We start from the raw sequence: 17386 nt of genomic DNA, 5'->3' as shown, positions 1-17386 counted from the left end.
GAAACAAAACACCAAACTCTGTTAACACTGAGCACAACACCAACAATTATAGACACCCGACACAACATTTACTTAACTTCAATGTTTAACGCCATTAACGAGAATTAAAAAAAAAAACACGAATATTTCATATTTAAGTAATTATGTAATTAATTTAAATTAGCAAAAATAACATCAATATGTCGTACATGATTAAAGACAATTTTTTTTAAAAGAACAGTTGAATCGCGAATTACACTTTAGTTACAACACTTCAAAAAAGATTACTGAACAATCCAAGTTAAATGGAATGTTTGATAATTTACACTATATTTTCAGATATAAGAGAAACAATTTTATTAAATGTAAGATTGGTATAAATATTAACACTTATCAATAATAAAATAATGCAATTTTTAATATTTTAAATGATTACTAAAATAATTTAATCACTTTAGTTCACATTAATAAACTTATAATAATGTTCTACGAATTAGACATTGTAGCACAATCTGTATAGATATTGTTACGCACTCCACATGTTTTTATATAATTAAATTGTGTGTATAAACTTGAATTAAAATGAAACCTTTAGTTTAATTTTAAACACGTAATAAATTTTACACAGTTTTCAAAAACCACAATAACTTGTTCTGTTATACTTATACTTTCAAATTAAAAACATAAATACTGCAGCATAAAATAGTTAAATCAATTTGTAGTCAATAAAAAAATATTTAACCTAAAATGTATTCTAGTATTATTAGATAATTATTAAATATCATTGATATATATATATATATAAAAAATGGAAACACCTCATAAATATTATTAATAGGTAAATATATTTGAAAATTTGGTTAAAAAATGAATATTTTCTTATGAAACACCCCCACTAACTACTACCACAACTAAATGGTCATCTTTTAATGTTTCACTACTTAAATTTTTTGCACTTTGTTTCAATAATTTGGCTGAATATTCACAAGGAGGAAAAGCATATAGTACACCAGCTGGTTCAGGATCTTTACTTATTAATGATATAACCCCAGCAGCTTCTTTTTGCTTTAAATAAGATACTAAGTTACGTAATGGTCTAATTTGTACCAATGCATCATCGTTGACAATTGAGTTAGTAGAACAAGGCATTGCCAAAAATATGGCATGCATATCAGCAGTTATTATACGTTTGGAAACATCTTCCAATTTTGGCTGGTCTAAACGCAATCGTTGAGTTATGCGTAAAGTTGATTTACCATCTTCATCTTTCATCATTGATTCTATGACATTTGAATCACCAGAAGTTAAATAGCATTTAGCTGGGAATTGAGAACTTTTTAATACAAGACTACCTTGCCATATGTCAGTACATTTATTAGCCAAATCCCCTAGAGTACGAACAGAACTCAAAAGACCTGCAGACTGTATTGCTCCTTCTTCAGATTCTACATCACTGTCAATCGATTGGTGAAGTGGTGATCGCTCAGGTGATCGAGGAGAACCAATATCAGAAACAGAATGCTGCTTAAATGAACGACCGTTCTCATAATTTCCAAATTCTCTGCTTTCTTCACCATATTCTGTACGACCTTTGCGATAGCTTCTTGAACTATAAGGATACTCACCATCTTGCCAACCATATGGATATTCATCGCGTCTAGTAAGTTCTCGTAAATCTCCTGCAGTTGCAGCAACATCATCTTGTGATGACTTAGACTTTGATGAATAGGTTAATGTAGGACTGCCACAGACACCTCCATCAGCAAAATCTGTTCTCAGTTTATGTTCTGGGCCTCCCAAAGCCACTCCTCTCATTTCTTTAACAGCTGCAGTAGCCGCGTCAATGCTTTCAAACTGTATATAGGCACAAATATCACCTTTGACATATTCAATTTTTTTAATAACACCAAATCTATCAAATTCTCGTTCTAGTTGAGCAAGTGATGTCCAAGGACCCAAACCACCAACCCATATGCGTTGTGTTGGTGTAGATTTTCCATAGCCAATTTTACATTGAAATTTGCCTAAATATTGACCAGATAATTCAACTTTGGCCCTATGAGCCATATCTAAATTTTGATAACGAACAAATGCATATGCGTTTCCTGTTCCTGGTAATGGTCGTTTAACATCAATATCCTCCACAACTCCATATCTACCAAATATACGGCGAAGTTCTTCATCAGAAATAGAAATTTCTAAATTTCCAGCAAATAGTGTACGTGTGGCTAACGGATCATCTTCTGGTGGAATGTGGTGCAAATAGTTAGGAAATTTATCTTTTTTGTCATGCATTAAATGAGGATGAGGGTGTGGTCTAAATGGAGGCAAAAAATGTCTTGGTGGTCCGTACAATGGATGAATTGGTCCTAAATGAGGATGTATAGGAGCCACATGGTGCAACAATGGTCCACGAGGTATCATAAGCTCATGAGGATGTAATGGTGGCAAACCTATTTCTCGAAAATCTCGTGGCGGCAGCATAGAGGGAAGAGCACCATATGGTAACCTTTCATAAAACCTATCCGCTGGATGTGGCCTATGAAGTTCTGGAGGAATAGGAGACCTATGATAATATCGATCAAAATCTGGAGAAAAACTTTGAGATCGAGAACGTCTAGCTCTTGGTTCATAATGATCTCTAGAACTGCGGCCTTCATAAACTGGTGCAACTAAAGCTATTTTATCAAACAAACTTATCCTAGGCTTACTGTGTTTGGCATCTCTAGCGTCTTCTGAGCTTCTAAAACACACATATGCCACTCTTTCATCTAGTTCATGTGATATTCTAACAGAAAATTCACCAAATTTGCGGTATTCTCGGTATAATGTTTCTTTAACTTGATCATCACTTGCTTTGGAATGTAAGGCACTCACACACAACACTTTATAAGTGGGATGTGATCGATCCATATCCCTAGATCGACCAAATTCATCACGTTCTGAATACCTAGATGCTCTAGGACTTGGTGGCGATCGAGCTCTACGGCGTATACGTTCGGGTGAACCTCTCTCATCTGAACTACCATCATACCTGTTTATACTACTATGTCGCTTTTTACGTGACATAGGAGGAGAATCACCATAACTTCTGCGTTTCATATTATCAATTTTTATAGTGATTTTTTTTGATTTAAAATCTTTAGGCAATCCAGTCATTCACACTGTTGCACAATAAAACCATTAAAATACCTAAAAATATTCATTATTTAATTAAAATATAGTAACACACTATTAAATAAACAAAAGATCTAATTAAGTTTAAAATTTGATTTCATCAATATTAAATAACACCAGCTATGTAATAGTAAAGCGCACTCACTTGTAAAATTTTAAAACAAACAATAGACTATGTCACGGTACTGAGGATCATGGAACGTCAATGCAAAATAAAACTCAAAAATGATTGGATTCTAGTAATTACAGCGATAACTATACAATTTAAACACAAAAAATCGTTAAAAACTTAATAAGTAAACTAAATATTAAATAGTACCTACTAATACACTAAATAAAAACTGATAAATGATAAATGACGGAATATAATAACGTATTTACATGGAAAACAGCCAGTCTTCAGCTGCTGCATACTGCATTTTAGCCGTCAGAATTCTATGGTTGTATATGTAATTATATTATTAAATATTATCTAAGTAGTGAAATATACTAATGTGCAAGCGTCACATTCACTATAAAGCATTCAAAAATAACTTAAGTACGGCCAATAGTCAATACCCCGATAACAAACAAGCAAACTCAATGAAATTGTGAAAAACTAAAAAGGGTGATTGAAGCAAAACTATAAAACTATGAAAGCAAAACAAAATGGCTTGCTAACAACACTGTCCTATCGATAAAGTAATACCTTTAAAACCATCGATATTTTTAATATCGATATTGTGTAGATCATGCAACCATGATTAGACACGAGTTCTTCTTAAGAATTAAAATGCTACAACCACATCAACATTAATTTTACATAAATTTATTTATTATTTTAATAAATTTATACAAGTTAAGTATATAAGTAGCAACTTGTAAATTGTAAGGTAATTTATATTTTTACAATTTATGTTCTTTTAACTTTTTATCAATCATAGTCGTTAACAATCGTGATTAAAATCGACCAACTATAAAAGTTAGGTTAAGATTATTACCGTAGAATAGATTAAATTAAAGTTTAACCTAAATTTTTCCTTGTTGTGATATAACATTATTTATTGATTTGGCGGCACCTTGAATTCAAAAAATTAAGTAAGAGCATACAACATTAATGTTCTATGGTACGAGTTACGTTCTGTCATGAATAACATTCATACTCAGTCAATAGATATTAATTGATTATTAAATAATCAATATAATAATAAACATATAATCTTTTAAAATTTTTTACCAATAAGGTAATTATAAAAATATATACCAACTTTAAAACAACAATTATTCAGTTAAGATATCCATATAAATTATGAACAATTAAAAAAAAAATCTAATTATTAAGGCAAATATAATTAGTTCTCATAAAATATGTCCATGTTTATTATAAATAATAAATTCATAAATATAATAGTAATTATTATTAATAAAAACATTAATGGCGACAGGAAATTTAGTAAATAATTATACAAATGTACTATTATGGTTTGTAGACAGGGGTGTTCCCATAGGGTATACTACATATACGCCGTATACTCTCAAGATTTTTTTTCAATATTATGGGTAACTGCGTATACCCATAAATCCATAATACATGCGTATTTGATGATATAGTATACTCTCAAAAAAATTCATGGGAACACCACTGTTTGTAGACCTTTTTAAAATTATATATTAGATCTAAGCATATAATGCCTAATTGATATAGGTACATATAAAGTATAACTATGTATTGTACAGTGTAATATTTTATAAAGTATAAGTATTAGGTCAATCTTTCTGAATATCAGGTAATATGTTATATGCTATAGAGTTTTTGGACAATCTAAAACTAAATTCAATAATAATGGTAAAAATGATTTAAAATTTCATTTCTTTGACTAATGTTTCAATAACATATTAAATTTGTCTTTTCCGATGTTTAATAATTCTTCTAATGCTCTCCACCCATTTTTCTGTGTAGATAGTATGTAACTGTTTGATAAATCTCTCAAACTTGATTTTTTACCCAAAACCAAACTTTGACAAATTCTGGCACATATACAAGTCTGAAATAAATAAAAGTATTCATACAACATACCAGAGTCTAATTACTATATTTATTTATAATAAACATTTAAGTTTGAAATGATTATTTCAGATTTATAATTTAATAAATATGTAAGATAAAGAATTTTACTATTTTTTAAATAAAATTCAATTTTATAAAATTAATAAGCATTAATCAAAGAAACTGTTAATTTATTTAAATTATATTTCTAAATATATTTAACTTAAATCTTCTATCCTTATTAGTTAATCTAATCATATAATGTAAAAATTATAAAAGTATAATTAGTATAAACAATTTTATGTATTGAATTAAATGAATAATTATTAATTTATATAATTACATGTATTATTGAAACTTCAAAATCATTTAATATTCTGTACTGTTTTTCATAGGCTTCAACAAAACTCTTAATTTGTACATTAGATAACTTTGCATTGTTGTCTTTAAATTCATGCAAAATTAGATAACATAGTGCAACAGCAAAATCAAAAATTGTGAATGAATAGACAACATCACCTACATCTATAATACCAAGAATTGTGTTGTCTTTCATAATTATATTATTCATATTGAGATCTCCATGAATAACACCTGAAAATAAAAATTTGTTTTAAACAAAGTAATAATTAATGTATTATTAAAGTAATAAGTTAAAAACTTTTTTCAAGTTGACCAGCATTTAACAAAACATCAAACTGAAATTTATTTAATATAGTAATAATAGTTTGTCGCTGTTTTTCTTGATCAAAAACTTCTACAAATTTTAAAACTTCTGGACATTTCTCTAAAGCCCACAAATGATTTCTATGGAATCCACCATGATCAAATTTCTAAACATCATTGTAATAGTTTTATAATTTTATAAAAAAATTATTTTATTTTATTTATTTCAGTTAAAAATATTTAGGTACTTACTTTTAAAACTGATGTTAAATGACCAACATAAAAACCAAAATTTGTAGATATTTCAGAATTGATTTTAACTTTATTCATAGTTTCGCCTTTAATATATTTGTATACTCTGACTGCATGTGTTTTATCATCTTTTAAAACAAGCATAAAACTCTACAGTTCAGTTTATAGTAATTTATATAGATACACTGATACACTGATGCATTAAGGCTGGGATTTATATGTAATAAAAAACCCAAAAATATGTACATCTATATGCAGTCGCGGATACAAGAGAGGGGCTATGGGGGCTGAAGCCCCTCCGGCCAAAGGTACTTACTTAAAATATTTCAAAATTTAAATTTAATGCCTATGCTTTTATGTCCTTGAAGTAAATTTTTTTATTCAGCACCCCTCTTATTTAATTTCTAGATCCGCGCCTGTATACATGTAATTAAAATGGCCAAAATATGTAGGATAAAATAAAATATATGTAATAAGAACATTTTTAAATTAAGTTAATGTGTAAAATTATAATAAAATTCTAAATAATTTTTAAATAATATACAATTAATTGTTTATAATTTCTAATCAATTTAATTTAAAAAATATAAAATATAAAGATATTTTCACAACCACGCGAATGCAAGTACTGACACACACTGTTGAAAATGTGTAAATATATTTTGTCTAATAATTGTTGAATATAAAGTATAATTTAAGATCACTAATGTTTAGTTATAGAATAGAAACAAATAAGATAAACTATAATCAAGTTATTAATATTTAACTAATACTTTCATATACTTATTTCCTATATGCACTTAAAATTTTTACGAGTACTATTATCGAAGTATAAATGTATAATACTACTAAACCACCAAAATTATCAAAATTTATGAAATATGTAAAATAAAATATGTTTTATTTTATTGCAAATCACGTGAAATGAATTTATCATTTGCAATACTTAATTTATCATGTTTTAGTAAAAATATGTATTTACATACAAATCCCAGCTCTACAGTGATCATTGTCATATAACAGTAACCAGTAACCCTAAATATTTGTAAAAAATTCCTTTGTAATATACAACTTACTTATAACGAGAGACCGATAACTGTTTCCATATTTATTAAATACAGGTATTGGACAGTATATTCCAGAATGTTCTATTTTTAAAAACAATAAGACATCTATGTATTAAAAACTTAAAATCTTTTATAGACATATTGCACTATGCATAGATATTATATTTTAACATGAAACAAGATACCCACTGCTAAGTGCCAATAAGTACATATAAAACTAAAAAAAAGTATTTAATAATAATTTATAACTATCTTATAAGAATACTGACCTAGATACTGAGTAAGTTTTGTTTGTGCATCTAGAAGTAATAAATTCGTTGAGTCTATTGAATTTATGAATTTGATGATTATTCCATCAGTTGGAAATTCAATTTCTTCAATACATTTTTTGACTTCCTATGTCAAAAAAATACAAATTTAAAATCTATGTCTTTTCCAAACATTTAAACTTTTTTGATTAAGTTAATTTTACTTCTATATTATTCTATATTTTCTATATTCTATTCATAAACTAATATTTGGGCCCTAATCTGTATGTAAGTAATTAATTATTATGAAAAAAAAACATTTATCTTTAATGTAGATTTTAAATTACGAATCGTATTACTGTCAAAATTGTGCATTAGGTCAGTTAATTAATCAATCAATTAATAAATGGATAAAAAGACATAAAGAGTGACTGACAAATTATCTACAACATTATTTTTAAGAGACAAAGCTAAATTTTTACTCTAACTATTAATACCATAAAATAAATATGACAGTACTGCATGTATAAAGTGGCAGGAGTTAGCAAAGCCTCAAAAGATTTAGTCAAGACATTTTTTTTTTTTTAAAGGCCATAAAAGATTAATTTGAATTATTTTTTATTTATCATTATGAATATCTTCCCTAAATTATTTCTTGTTTTTACAATATAAGTGTCTACCAATAATACAGTTAAATGTTAAATTAAATATAATGTAAATACCTATATTTTATAATCAATAGCATATAAAGGGGAGGAGGATTAAGGGGGGGGGTGTAACTTTCCCACTGAAATTATTATATTTATCCTATAAAATTAAAAATCTAAAAATACGAATATTAAATAAATAATAACTAAAAAATATTTACACCTAGAATCTAGATTACGAAAATAGTAATTTAGTTAGTCTAACCATTAAACTGGTCAACTGGTGGTACCTACGAAAAATGGAACTTGGGTTGTGACTTGTGGGCACCAGACAGTAATTTCGCCAGCAAATGCTGAAACAGCGGGTATTCATTTACTGATAAATAAATAGACAATAGAAAGCTATCTATAATACACACGAATTTATGGATAATACGAATATAAGATATGTCGATAAGCATAAAAAAATGTTGAAAAACCTATAATTTAGATTATCCCCCACGCGAAAATTTAAAAACTGAGTGAATATACCTAACTTTATAAAACAATTTCAATTGTATAATTTGTATTTTGTTGTAAAATGCATTTACAGTGTTTGAGAAATCTGTTATGTGAATTAAAATTTTAAACAATCTTTAAAATTATTATAATTACAAATTACAAAGGTAAGTACCTAATTGTTGGTAAATCATATTTTTAAACTGTACGTACTACACAGATATATAAGAATACTATAAATTTTTATATAACTGTGAGGTACTAGGTATACATTATACGTACTGTTATGTGATAGTTTTTATCATCGTAACCATCTAATTCTTGGATTTTTCCGTTGATAAAACCGTAATCGTTTTTCAAAATGTCCTCAACCTGATCCTTGTTTAACTTGGGGCATATGTTTTCCGTTAAATTAGCCATTTTGTGGTTGTAAATATTTATATGCATACAATTGCAACAGATAATAAAACTGAATCACATCCCTTTTAAAATAAAATTAAAAAAGTATTTTTATTGTACAATTATAACATAAAACTGAATGTAACACATATAATAAGATTGTAGTATATTGTATATAAATACGAATTATATAGGTCCAGACCCCTGACCCCAGTGTAATGAATATGACAGATGGCGCAGTACACAATACAGGGTGATTCTTTTATCATGAGCCACTCATTATTTCAAAAAGTATTTATGTTTTTGAAAATATTTTTTTATATAGTTTCACGTTGTTAAAAAGACTACGTTTTTATTAAAAAATTATATTTTTAAATATTTTTTTTTAAGTTTTTTACTTTTTTGAATGACAACATAGGGTTTTAATTTCATAATCCAAAGCAGAATAATTTTCTGAGTATTTTGATACATAAAAATCGAATTTAAGGCGAGTAGTTTATGAGTTATACGTATTTAAAGTTTAGACAAGCGGAGTAGTGGACAAACATTTTACGGGGTAACCCCGTACTACTCCACTCCTCATGACTAAAATTTAAATACGTATAAGGTATAACTCATAAACTACTAGCCTTAAATTCGATTTTTATATATCAAAATACTCAGAAAATTATATTTTGCTTTGGGATGTTGTCATTTAACCCTTAGCTACACGCGCCATTTTTTTTTCAATAATTGCACGCGCGGTGTATTTTATACACCAATTTGTTTTACGCAGAAATCAATGTCGTATTGCATATATATTTGACTTTATTTACTAATAAAAGAACAAAATACTACTTAATATTGTTTAACATTTAATTATAAAAAAAAAATGAATAAAAAAAATTTTTGTTATTACTATATTATAATTGATAAAAGCAAAAATATCTTACTCGTGCGGTGTATTTCGTTCACCGATACAAAAATATTTTATACGGAGCTTGTTTGTGCGGCTACAAACATCAAATGACGACTGAAATGGATTAATAACTATTACATATTAGATAAGAAAAGGTTAGATTAGGAGAATAACTGAAAACAAATAAAAACTACAATAGAACAAGATAAACAAAAATATTGGTGTAAAAAGTACACCAGCGCGTGTAGTTAAGGGTTAAAAAAGTAAAAAACTTAAAAAATATAAGGATAAAAAATATTTAAAAATATAATTTTTTAATAAAAACGTTATTTATTTAAAAACGAACTATGTAAAAAAATGTTTTCAAAAACATAAATACTTTTTGAAATAATAAGTGGTTCATGATAAAAGAATCACTCTGTATAATATAATGTGATGGAGCCGACGGAGGGATAATATTATAATGGAGTACATAGTACATATATACTTTAGCACAAAGTATAACAATGCTTGTTGTGAAACCACGCCCTGTTATTTACACACTCACTATAATATATATTATATAGTAACAATTATATCAGGCGTCTATTTTACTCAATGAATTTATCTCGAAGAGTCAAGAGATAATACTATAATATCATATTAAATTTAACATTAAATTCAAAGGTATACCTGTATAATTAATAATTTTTATGGACAGTTTAACAATAACCAGTCCCGTATACAAGAGTATACAAGGGTGGGTTTAGTGGCAAATTAATAATTCGGACAAGACAACTTACAAAGTTTTGCAAACACAATTAGTATACACATATGCATATTGTAAATACTCCTATTTCTCTCAGACTCCGATCCGAATCTAAAATTAGAAATTTAAAATATATATTATTTCTGTTTAAATATTTTGAAATGCCATAATGTAAATACCTAGTAACTATAGAAAATTACAATTTAACAATTACAAAAATGTTTCATGTTTCAACGATTAATATTTTTTGAATTATGACAACATTTGTTTAAGGGTAAAAATGTATGCATTTGAATATTTTATATAAATATATAATATTATCTACATTTTAGATTTAAAGTTTATGTAAGAAAAATTATGAATGGATTTTCGAAATTGTTATTTTGTATGTTATAACTTTATAAGACATTCTATAGCGGCGAACTGCGATCGGCTCATGAAAAGGGCCTGGACCAGTACGAGATGCTTAGGACGGCCAACATTATAATTACATACTAATATTAATAACATAATATAACTGTCTAATTACTGCAACTAGTAGAATGTAAGGGGGCAAGTCACGGGGACTTTTCCGATTGTCTCCAATTCTCCATCATAACTTATATCTTATTGATTTCCAATAAACGATGGCGGCGCCGTGGAAAGTGGAAATAAGCGATTATGCGAAAGCAATAAGTTCCCACGGCGCCGTTGGTTTCAAACATGAAAAAAAAAGAATATTTCCATACATTTTATTTCGTTTGAAAAGAATTTTGAATTATAAATAGTATCACATGTAAAGTATTAACTCTTAGCAAAGTTTTAGTCTTTAAGTATTAATTAGGTATATATTTATGTTATACCGCAATTTTTAAATGTATCTTATTACTATAAATGTACAGGTACGCTGATGTAATCATATAGCATTAATATATATTTTATATTTTATATACCGTAGATGTACCTATAAGCATTGATTATAATCAATACTATAAGTCAGGGGTGGCGAGCCTTTTTGGGGTCAAGTGCCAAATTTTCTCAATCAAGGTTTCGAAAATTTTTCACGTGCCCAAAGGAAATTAAATTTTCTAAGGATAAAAATAAAATTACTGATTTATTATATATTATATATAATAAGATTATTACCTATATATTATTTTATTAAGTAAGCACACCTCTTTTTTGTAATTATTATAATTTTTAAAATGTAAATAATTTGTTTCTTTGTATTTCTTATAACAGGTTTAATCAAAACTTTATAAATAGAATAATTTTTAATAATTTACATTTTTTCATGTGCCATTGAAATTTGATCAACGTGCCGCTTAGGTTCGCTATCCCTGCTATAAGTTATAGGCTGCTATAACCACATTAGTTCACAACTACCAAATTTTTTGTCTTTGATAGTTTTATTGCATACTTGCATATCTATCATATTAAGGCTTTGTGAAAGGGGTTGATTATTTATTATTTGAAATTTTAATTTTATTTGTTATTGATTTATGTATGATACTTTTATTCATAAAAGTCAAAAAAACTTTAAAAAAAATTAAACTTTCATACCATACCAACAAACATCGTTCTTAAAGCATTCTCAATAATCATAATATCGAAAATATAAGTAAATACAATATTTTCTTACAGATATTTGAAGTTAGACGTAAATGTTGATGAAATTAAATCGAAAAATAATTATTTTTCTTTAACGATTTATTATCGTAATTGTTTATTTAATTATGAAATAATTGCAAACATAATAATCATGGGACTATTTACACCATTCAATAGTGTGATTATTTTAATTTTATTCATAAATATAGAACAAGTCCAAAAAACAATGAAGTTAAAATATGTACCTAATGAACAGGTTAACGGTTAACCGTTGACAATTGAAAAAAAATAGCAGATGATTAGTAAAATAGAGTGAAAAATCGAGGTCGTAGTTATAACGGTGCACACTAAAGTTGAATAAATGGATAATTATCAAAATAGTTTTCTGGAGAAATTATAAAGCAATACTAATTCATAAAATACAGCCGATACAGATGCCTAATAGCCCTAATATGTGATGTTATAGGGATACATTAGTTTAACTTACCGTATTAGAGAAATTAATTACCAATACCGTGAATTAAACTTTAAATATCGTTGGACGTTGATCAGGTGTTGGAATTGAGTTCAAAATTTAAAATGTTAATACATCCGTTACCTACTATAATATATAGTAACCTACTCAATGAAGAGAGGTAGGTTGCTACTTGCTAGGTTCCAATGATAGTGGTTCCAACTTGGAATAATAATAGTAACTACACTAGACACTAGTGGACAGTAGTGTCTAGTATTACTATAGTAATAGTAAAACTAACTACTTAGTACTGTGAGTTAGTAGTGTTACATAATAAAGATTGTAGTGATTGTACCTATGCAGTATGCACTTAGCACTACTCAGTACTCAGTAGAATGAAGATCAAACAATTTCGTACAAAAAGACATTCGACCAGTTTGGCAGTTTCAGTAACTTCTGCGGTATAATTACTCGGTTGCGTTGGTTTCTGTTAACGTCCTTATTCGATGACGTGTATCATATCAAAACTATAACGATATCGATGATAACAACACCTACACCGAATATTATGTTGAATACGTATGGTGCTTATAAAGTAAATATAAATCATAAAGTTATTTGCACATCGTTTAGTGTAAATCATTTTAGATTTTTAATTTTAATGTCATGTTAATTTGAAACATTTGTAGGTGTTTAAGTATATTTAGACGACGTTTAACGTAAAAATGCAGAAACCGATTTTGTATTTAACTCAGTTCCTTACATTATTCAGCATATTTCAACAAGGATTGAGCTATTTTCTGACTGTTGACGCTCATGCTGAAGAATGTTTTTTCGACAAAGTGGAAGTTGGTTCTAAATTGGGTATGTTGCTTGCAATTGTTATTTTACATGTCTCTATAATAATGACACTACACACATTATACAATTTACATATAACATTATTTTTACAATTTTTATTCATTTTTTTTAGGTTTGATGTATGAAATATCTGAGGGTGGTTTCTTAGATATTGATGTAAAAATTATTGATCCAGACGGTGAATTGGTATTCGAAGGATTAAGAGAATCTAGTGGAAAGTATACATTTGCTGCCACTAAGAAAGGGGCATACACATACTGTTTCAGTAATCAAATGTCAACAATGACACCAAAAGTAGTACTATTCAGTATGGAAGTAACTGAACCAGAAAAAGTAGATTTAGAAAAAGATAGCCAAAGTAATTATGTTACAATTAAATAAATTAGTTCTATATTTTTGTTAATTTGAAAATTGAAAACTAATCAACTTTTTTGAATTTATCATATGATATGCTGAGTAGTTAATGCTCATAATCATCTCTTGACAGAAAAATGTTACATTAGCTATTATAATGACTATCCAAATGCAATTCTGAAATGGTGCAAATTTTCATTGTCTGTTTCTTCTACTTAAATACTACCGAATTGTATCAAATTCTAAACATTTAAAACAGCATACTTTGTAATGTTATAATTAGAACAAGACAGTCAATTTTTAATTAAAATCATCTCAATATACTTGACCGTCTCATTACTTATACGGGGTGTCTTGTGAAGATTTACCCACTGCAATATCCCCTGAAATAATGGAGATATCATAATTCTGGTTTTTTTAATAAGATTAACAAGAACAAGAAACACAAATATTTCATGTTTTAATTTTTTGGTAAAAAAGATAAAAATATTTTATTTTTTTTAATTATTTTCAAAAAAAATTGAAGATGGCCATTTTGTAGAGTTCATTTTTCTGAAAATATTGATGTTTCAACATTTTAATTTCAGTAATCTCCTAATTTTTAATATTTACTCTAGTTTCAGAAAAAATTGCCAATTATTTTATACATTAGTGGTATCATTGTATTAAACATGTAGCCCGCGCGCTTGTATGGTTGGCAAACGCCTTCATTGTTTTTCTCGAAACTAGAAAAAATATTAAAAATCGAATATTTTCAGAAAAATGAACTCAACAAAATGGCTATCATCAATTTCTTTGAAAATAATTAAATATATTTTTTAACTTTTTTACCAAAACATTAAAATAAATTAAAACATGAAATATTTGTAGCTCTTGTTACTATGAAATTCATAGTATGAATCTTATTAAAAATCCCTGAATTATGGTATCTCCATTATTTCAGGAGATATTGCAATGGGGCAAATAACCTCACAGGACACCCTTTATATATTTATATAAAATTATTTTTCATTACCATTTTACAGCTGGCGAAGAGGGCGAACATAAAAAATTGGAGACCATGCTTCGAAACCTGGGATCTGCATTAACTAGTGTTAAGCATGAACAAGAATACATGAATGTCCGTGATAGAAATCATAGAGCTATAAATGAATCTACAAATAAACGTGTTGTCATGTGGTCTTTCTTTGAATCGTTTGTATTACTTTCAATGACTGTCGGTCAAGTTTATTATTTAAAACGGTTTTTTGAAGTCAGAAGAGTTGTATAATGTTTTAAATATATTTAATTTTTTTTTATATCTTGTCTGTATATTTCTTATAACATTTTTAGTTTTTTTTTTAAATAAAATAAACTAAATTAAAAATTGAATATAGATATTGTACTTTTAATGACATCAATTCAAATTTTGTTTTGAATATTACTTATTATATATTCCAATTAATATTCCATGGAATTTTTTTTAGTTATTAGTTATTACAATAAAAATACAATTTTAATTAAAGTATTTCTTGCAAAATAGATATTGCAAAATTATGATTGTAAATACAATTTATAACTATGAAAAATTAATAACTCCTTAGTTAATTTCTCACATAAAAAACCACAGTTAACTTATATTATAGTAAAGAAATAAGTATCCGGGTTTTTTTAAATAAATAAAATAAGTGAATTATAAAAGTATCTGGTTATTTATATTTTTCAATATAGGCATTTACAAATATATTTCAAACACTTATTTATTAATATTATACTATTAAATACACACCAATATGAACAATAGTTAGTCATTTGAGATTTAAAATGTTTGTAAACTTATTTTATTTTATTGTTTTAACATAAATATAATATTTTTCACACAATTTAAAACAGTAGGCATTTAAAAGTAAATTGGAATATGCGTTTTAATAAATAATTTTAAAATCACAACAGTTATTATTTTAATTAACAATAGTAAATAAAACAATGTTTAAAATAAAAGTAACATTTTAATATAGGTAACTTATATAATTGGTTCAGTAATAAATATATCATATAATAAATACATTGCAGGAATAAAAAGCAAACCTTAATTGTGTATAGTAGTTATTGGAATATTGATAAAAAATAAAAAAACTAATCATATACAATAGTTATTATTAAAAATGTTTGTATTTGACTCCTAAGAAGTAAGAACAGTATATAATTAGTAATACAGTGATAATTTTATGTTACTATAATCCTTAATTGATTTAATTTATCAGAATTTTAGAATCATTTGAAATAGTTTAAACATGAGGTAGATATTTGATTTTTTTATTAGATTAATATGTAATAGCCAACTATTTTAAATATTTATTGTTATGATAATACTTAAATCAGGACTCTACCACAAGAGCTTCCTCAAGTAAGGCCTCACAATATTTCTTAAAAATTTAAATTATTACATATAATATAGGTACCAGTAATCAATAACTAGGTTCTAATTTGGGAAAAGAAATGTTTTGAAACTTGAAAACTTTTCAAATCCAAAAAACTAAATAATTTAATGTATAGTTAATTTGCTTAAAATTTGCATTAATTTTTTCATAGTAATCTTTATTTACCAAATAACAATTGTTATGTAATAAGTTAAAGTGAAATTGTTTTCATACTTTCTGTATTACTTTTAGTTTTTAATTCTTCAAATACTAAAATTATTTTTTATATTAAAGATATAACTTTTTCTATTTGATTATCATTTAAAAATGTAAGAATTATAATATAATTATTCATAATGTATTTACTCGATCATTAGTATCCGTAAAAAATGTGCTCGTCAGTATTTTACCACTAATATATATATTATGCATATCAATATTATTGAACTAGTAATTTTTTTTAAATTTATATATAACCTCAAAGACCTTTGGTTTTTAAAAATATGTATTAAACATTTGTATAAGTATACATTGGTTTGTAATATTAATTAGGTGACCGATGTCAGGCTTTATAATAGCCACATTTATTTGGATTTTTAAAGATATTTATTTTAGTAAATAATGCATAAATAAATAAATTAAAACATTAATTTGTATTTAAATATTTTTAAGTAGTTTAACAATCTTTAATCTTTTTATAGATATTATAAAATAAAATTTGGACGAGGAAACAGGATATTTGAAAAATATTAATTTTATTATAGTTTTATATAACTTTGATTAAATTCGTATTTTTTTCATCATAAATAAGATAGTCTATAATATATTATATGTACTATAATACTATAATATATTATACAGACTTGTTGTCAATATTATAGGATTATTTTAAAAGAAATTTTTGCAAATGTTTAGAAGAAAAGTATAAGCCTTTCACCTTTAAAATGTGTACATTACTGATTTATTGAATTCATATTTGTTTAAACTATGAAATATGGTTTAATATTTTTAAAAACAGGAGTAACTGATTGTCATATTATTTTCCTGAATATCTTAAAATATAAAGTAGCAAATCAGATATCAAACTATCAAAGAATTCCAAATTACAATAAATATTATTGTG

At 26.3% G+C, this 17386-nt stretch overlaps 3 protein-coding genes across 9 annotated transcripts; 1 reads left to right on the top strand and 2 right to left on the bottom strand.

The window, feature by feature from the left end:
* Positions 1–805: 805 nt before the first annotated feature.
* Positions 806–3801, bottom strand: LOC132929356 (RNA-binding protein spenito-like). Of its 4 annotated transcripts, none has more exons than XM_060994671.1 (3): positions 3476–3801; positions 3302–3411; positions 806–3171 (listed from the first exon to the last, which is right to left on the bottom strand). In XM_060994671.1, exon 3 carries the CDS (start codon positions 3136–3138, stop codon positions 859–861), a length of 2280 nt encoding a protein of 759 aa, XP_060850654.1. In that variant the 5' UTR covers positions 3139–3171; positions 3302–3411; positions 3476–3801; the 3' UTR covers positions 806–858. The 4 variants fall into 4 exon arrangements, with proteins under 4 accessions (XP_060850654.1, XP_060850653.1, XP_060850651.1 ...); XM_060994670.1 differs by having other exon boundaries at positions 3480–3801; XM_060994668.1 differs by having other exon boundaries at positions 3538–3801.
* A 668-nt stretch (positions 3802–4469) lies between these two features.
* Positions 4470–11249, bottom strand: LOC132929670 (hydroxylysine kinase). Of its 4 annotated transcripts, none has more exons than XM_060995178.1 (8): positions 11124–11249; positions 8843–9042; positions 7437–7563; positions 7177–7248; positions 6101–6228; positions 5844–6015; positions 5526–5776; positions 4470–5180 (listed from the first exon to the last, which is right to left on the bottom strand). In XM_060995178.1, the coding sequence occupies exons 2-8, from the start codon at positions 9005–9007 to the stop codon at positions 5013–5015; spliced, it is 1083 nt and encodes a 360-aa protein (XP_060851161.1). In that variant the 5' UTR covers positions 9008–9042; positions 11124–11249; the 3' UTR covers positions 4470–5012. The 4 variants fall into 4 exon arrangements, with proteins under 4 accessions (XP_060851161.1, XP_060851163.1, XP_060851160.1 ...); XM_060995180.1 differs by lacking the exon at positions 11124–11249 and adding an exon at positions 10640–10716; XM_060995177.1 differs by lacking the exon at positions 11124–11249 and adding an exon at positions 9892–9989.
* A 1855-nt stretch (positions 11250–13104) lies between these two features.
* LOC132929671 (transmembrane emp24 domain-containing protein 2-like) lies at positions 13105–15235 on the top strand. The gene is made up of 4 exons (XM_060995182.1): positions 13105–13244; positions 13339–13513; positions 13623–13868; positions 14890–15235. Exons 2-4 carry the CDS (start codon positions 13375–13377, stop codon positions 15132–15134), a joined length of 630 nt encoding a protein of 209 aa, XP_060851165.1. The 5' UTR covers positions 13105–13244; positions 13339–13374; the 3' UTR covers positions 15135–15235.
* The last annotated feature ends 2151 nt before the right edge of the window (positions 15236–17386 follow it).

The sequence above is a fragment of the Rhopalosiphum padi genome, chromosome 4 (genome assembly GCF_020882245.1).
Source record: "Rhopalosiphum padi isolate XX-2018 chromosome 4, ASM2088224v1, whole genome shotgun sequence".
Lineage (NCBI taxonomy): Eukaryota > Metazoa > Arthropoda > Insecta > Hemiptera > Aphididae > Rhopalosiphum > Rhopalosiphum padi.
The sequence above is the reverse complement of the archived record's forward strand: the minus strand, read 5'-3'. Positions and strand labels throughout refer to the sequence as shown.

Bases quoted from the DNA above. Each gene is read 5' to 3' on its own strand.
- LOC132929356 (XM_060994671.1), bottom strand. From the start codon at position 3,138: ATGACTGGATTGCCTAAAGATTTTAAATCAAAAAAAATCACTATAAAA.
- LOC132929670 (XM_060995178.1), bottom strand. From the start codon at position 9,007: ATGCATATAAATATTTACAACCACAAAATGGCTAATTTAACGGAAAAC. The intron at 6,229-7,176 runs GTAAGTTGTATA...TTGTTTTAAAAG, and splicing joins TTATCGGTCTCTCGTTATAA to ATGATAAAACACATGCAGTC. The intron at 5,777-5,843 runs GTTTTTAACTTA...TTTTATTTTCAG, and splicing joins TGCTGGTCAACTTGAAAAAA to GTGTTATTCATGGAGATCTC.
- LOC132929671 (XM_060995182.1), top strand. From the start codon at position 13,375: ATGCAGAAACCGATTTTGTATTTAACTCAGTTCCTTACATTATTCAGC. The intron at 13,514-13,622 runs GTATGTTGCTTG...CATTTTTTTTAG, and splicing joins GGAAGTTGGTTCTAAATTGG to GTTTGATGTATGAAATATCT. The intron at 13,869-14,889 runs GTAATTATGTTA...ACCATTTTACAG, and splicing joins TTTAGAAAAAGATAGCCAAA to CTGGCGAAGAGGGCGAACAT.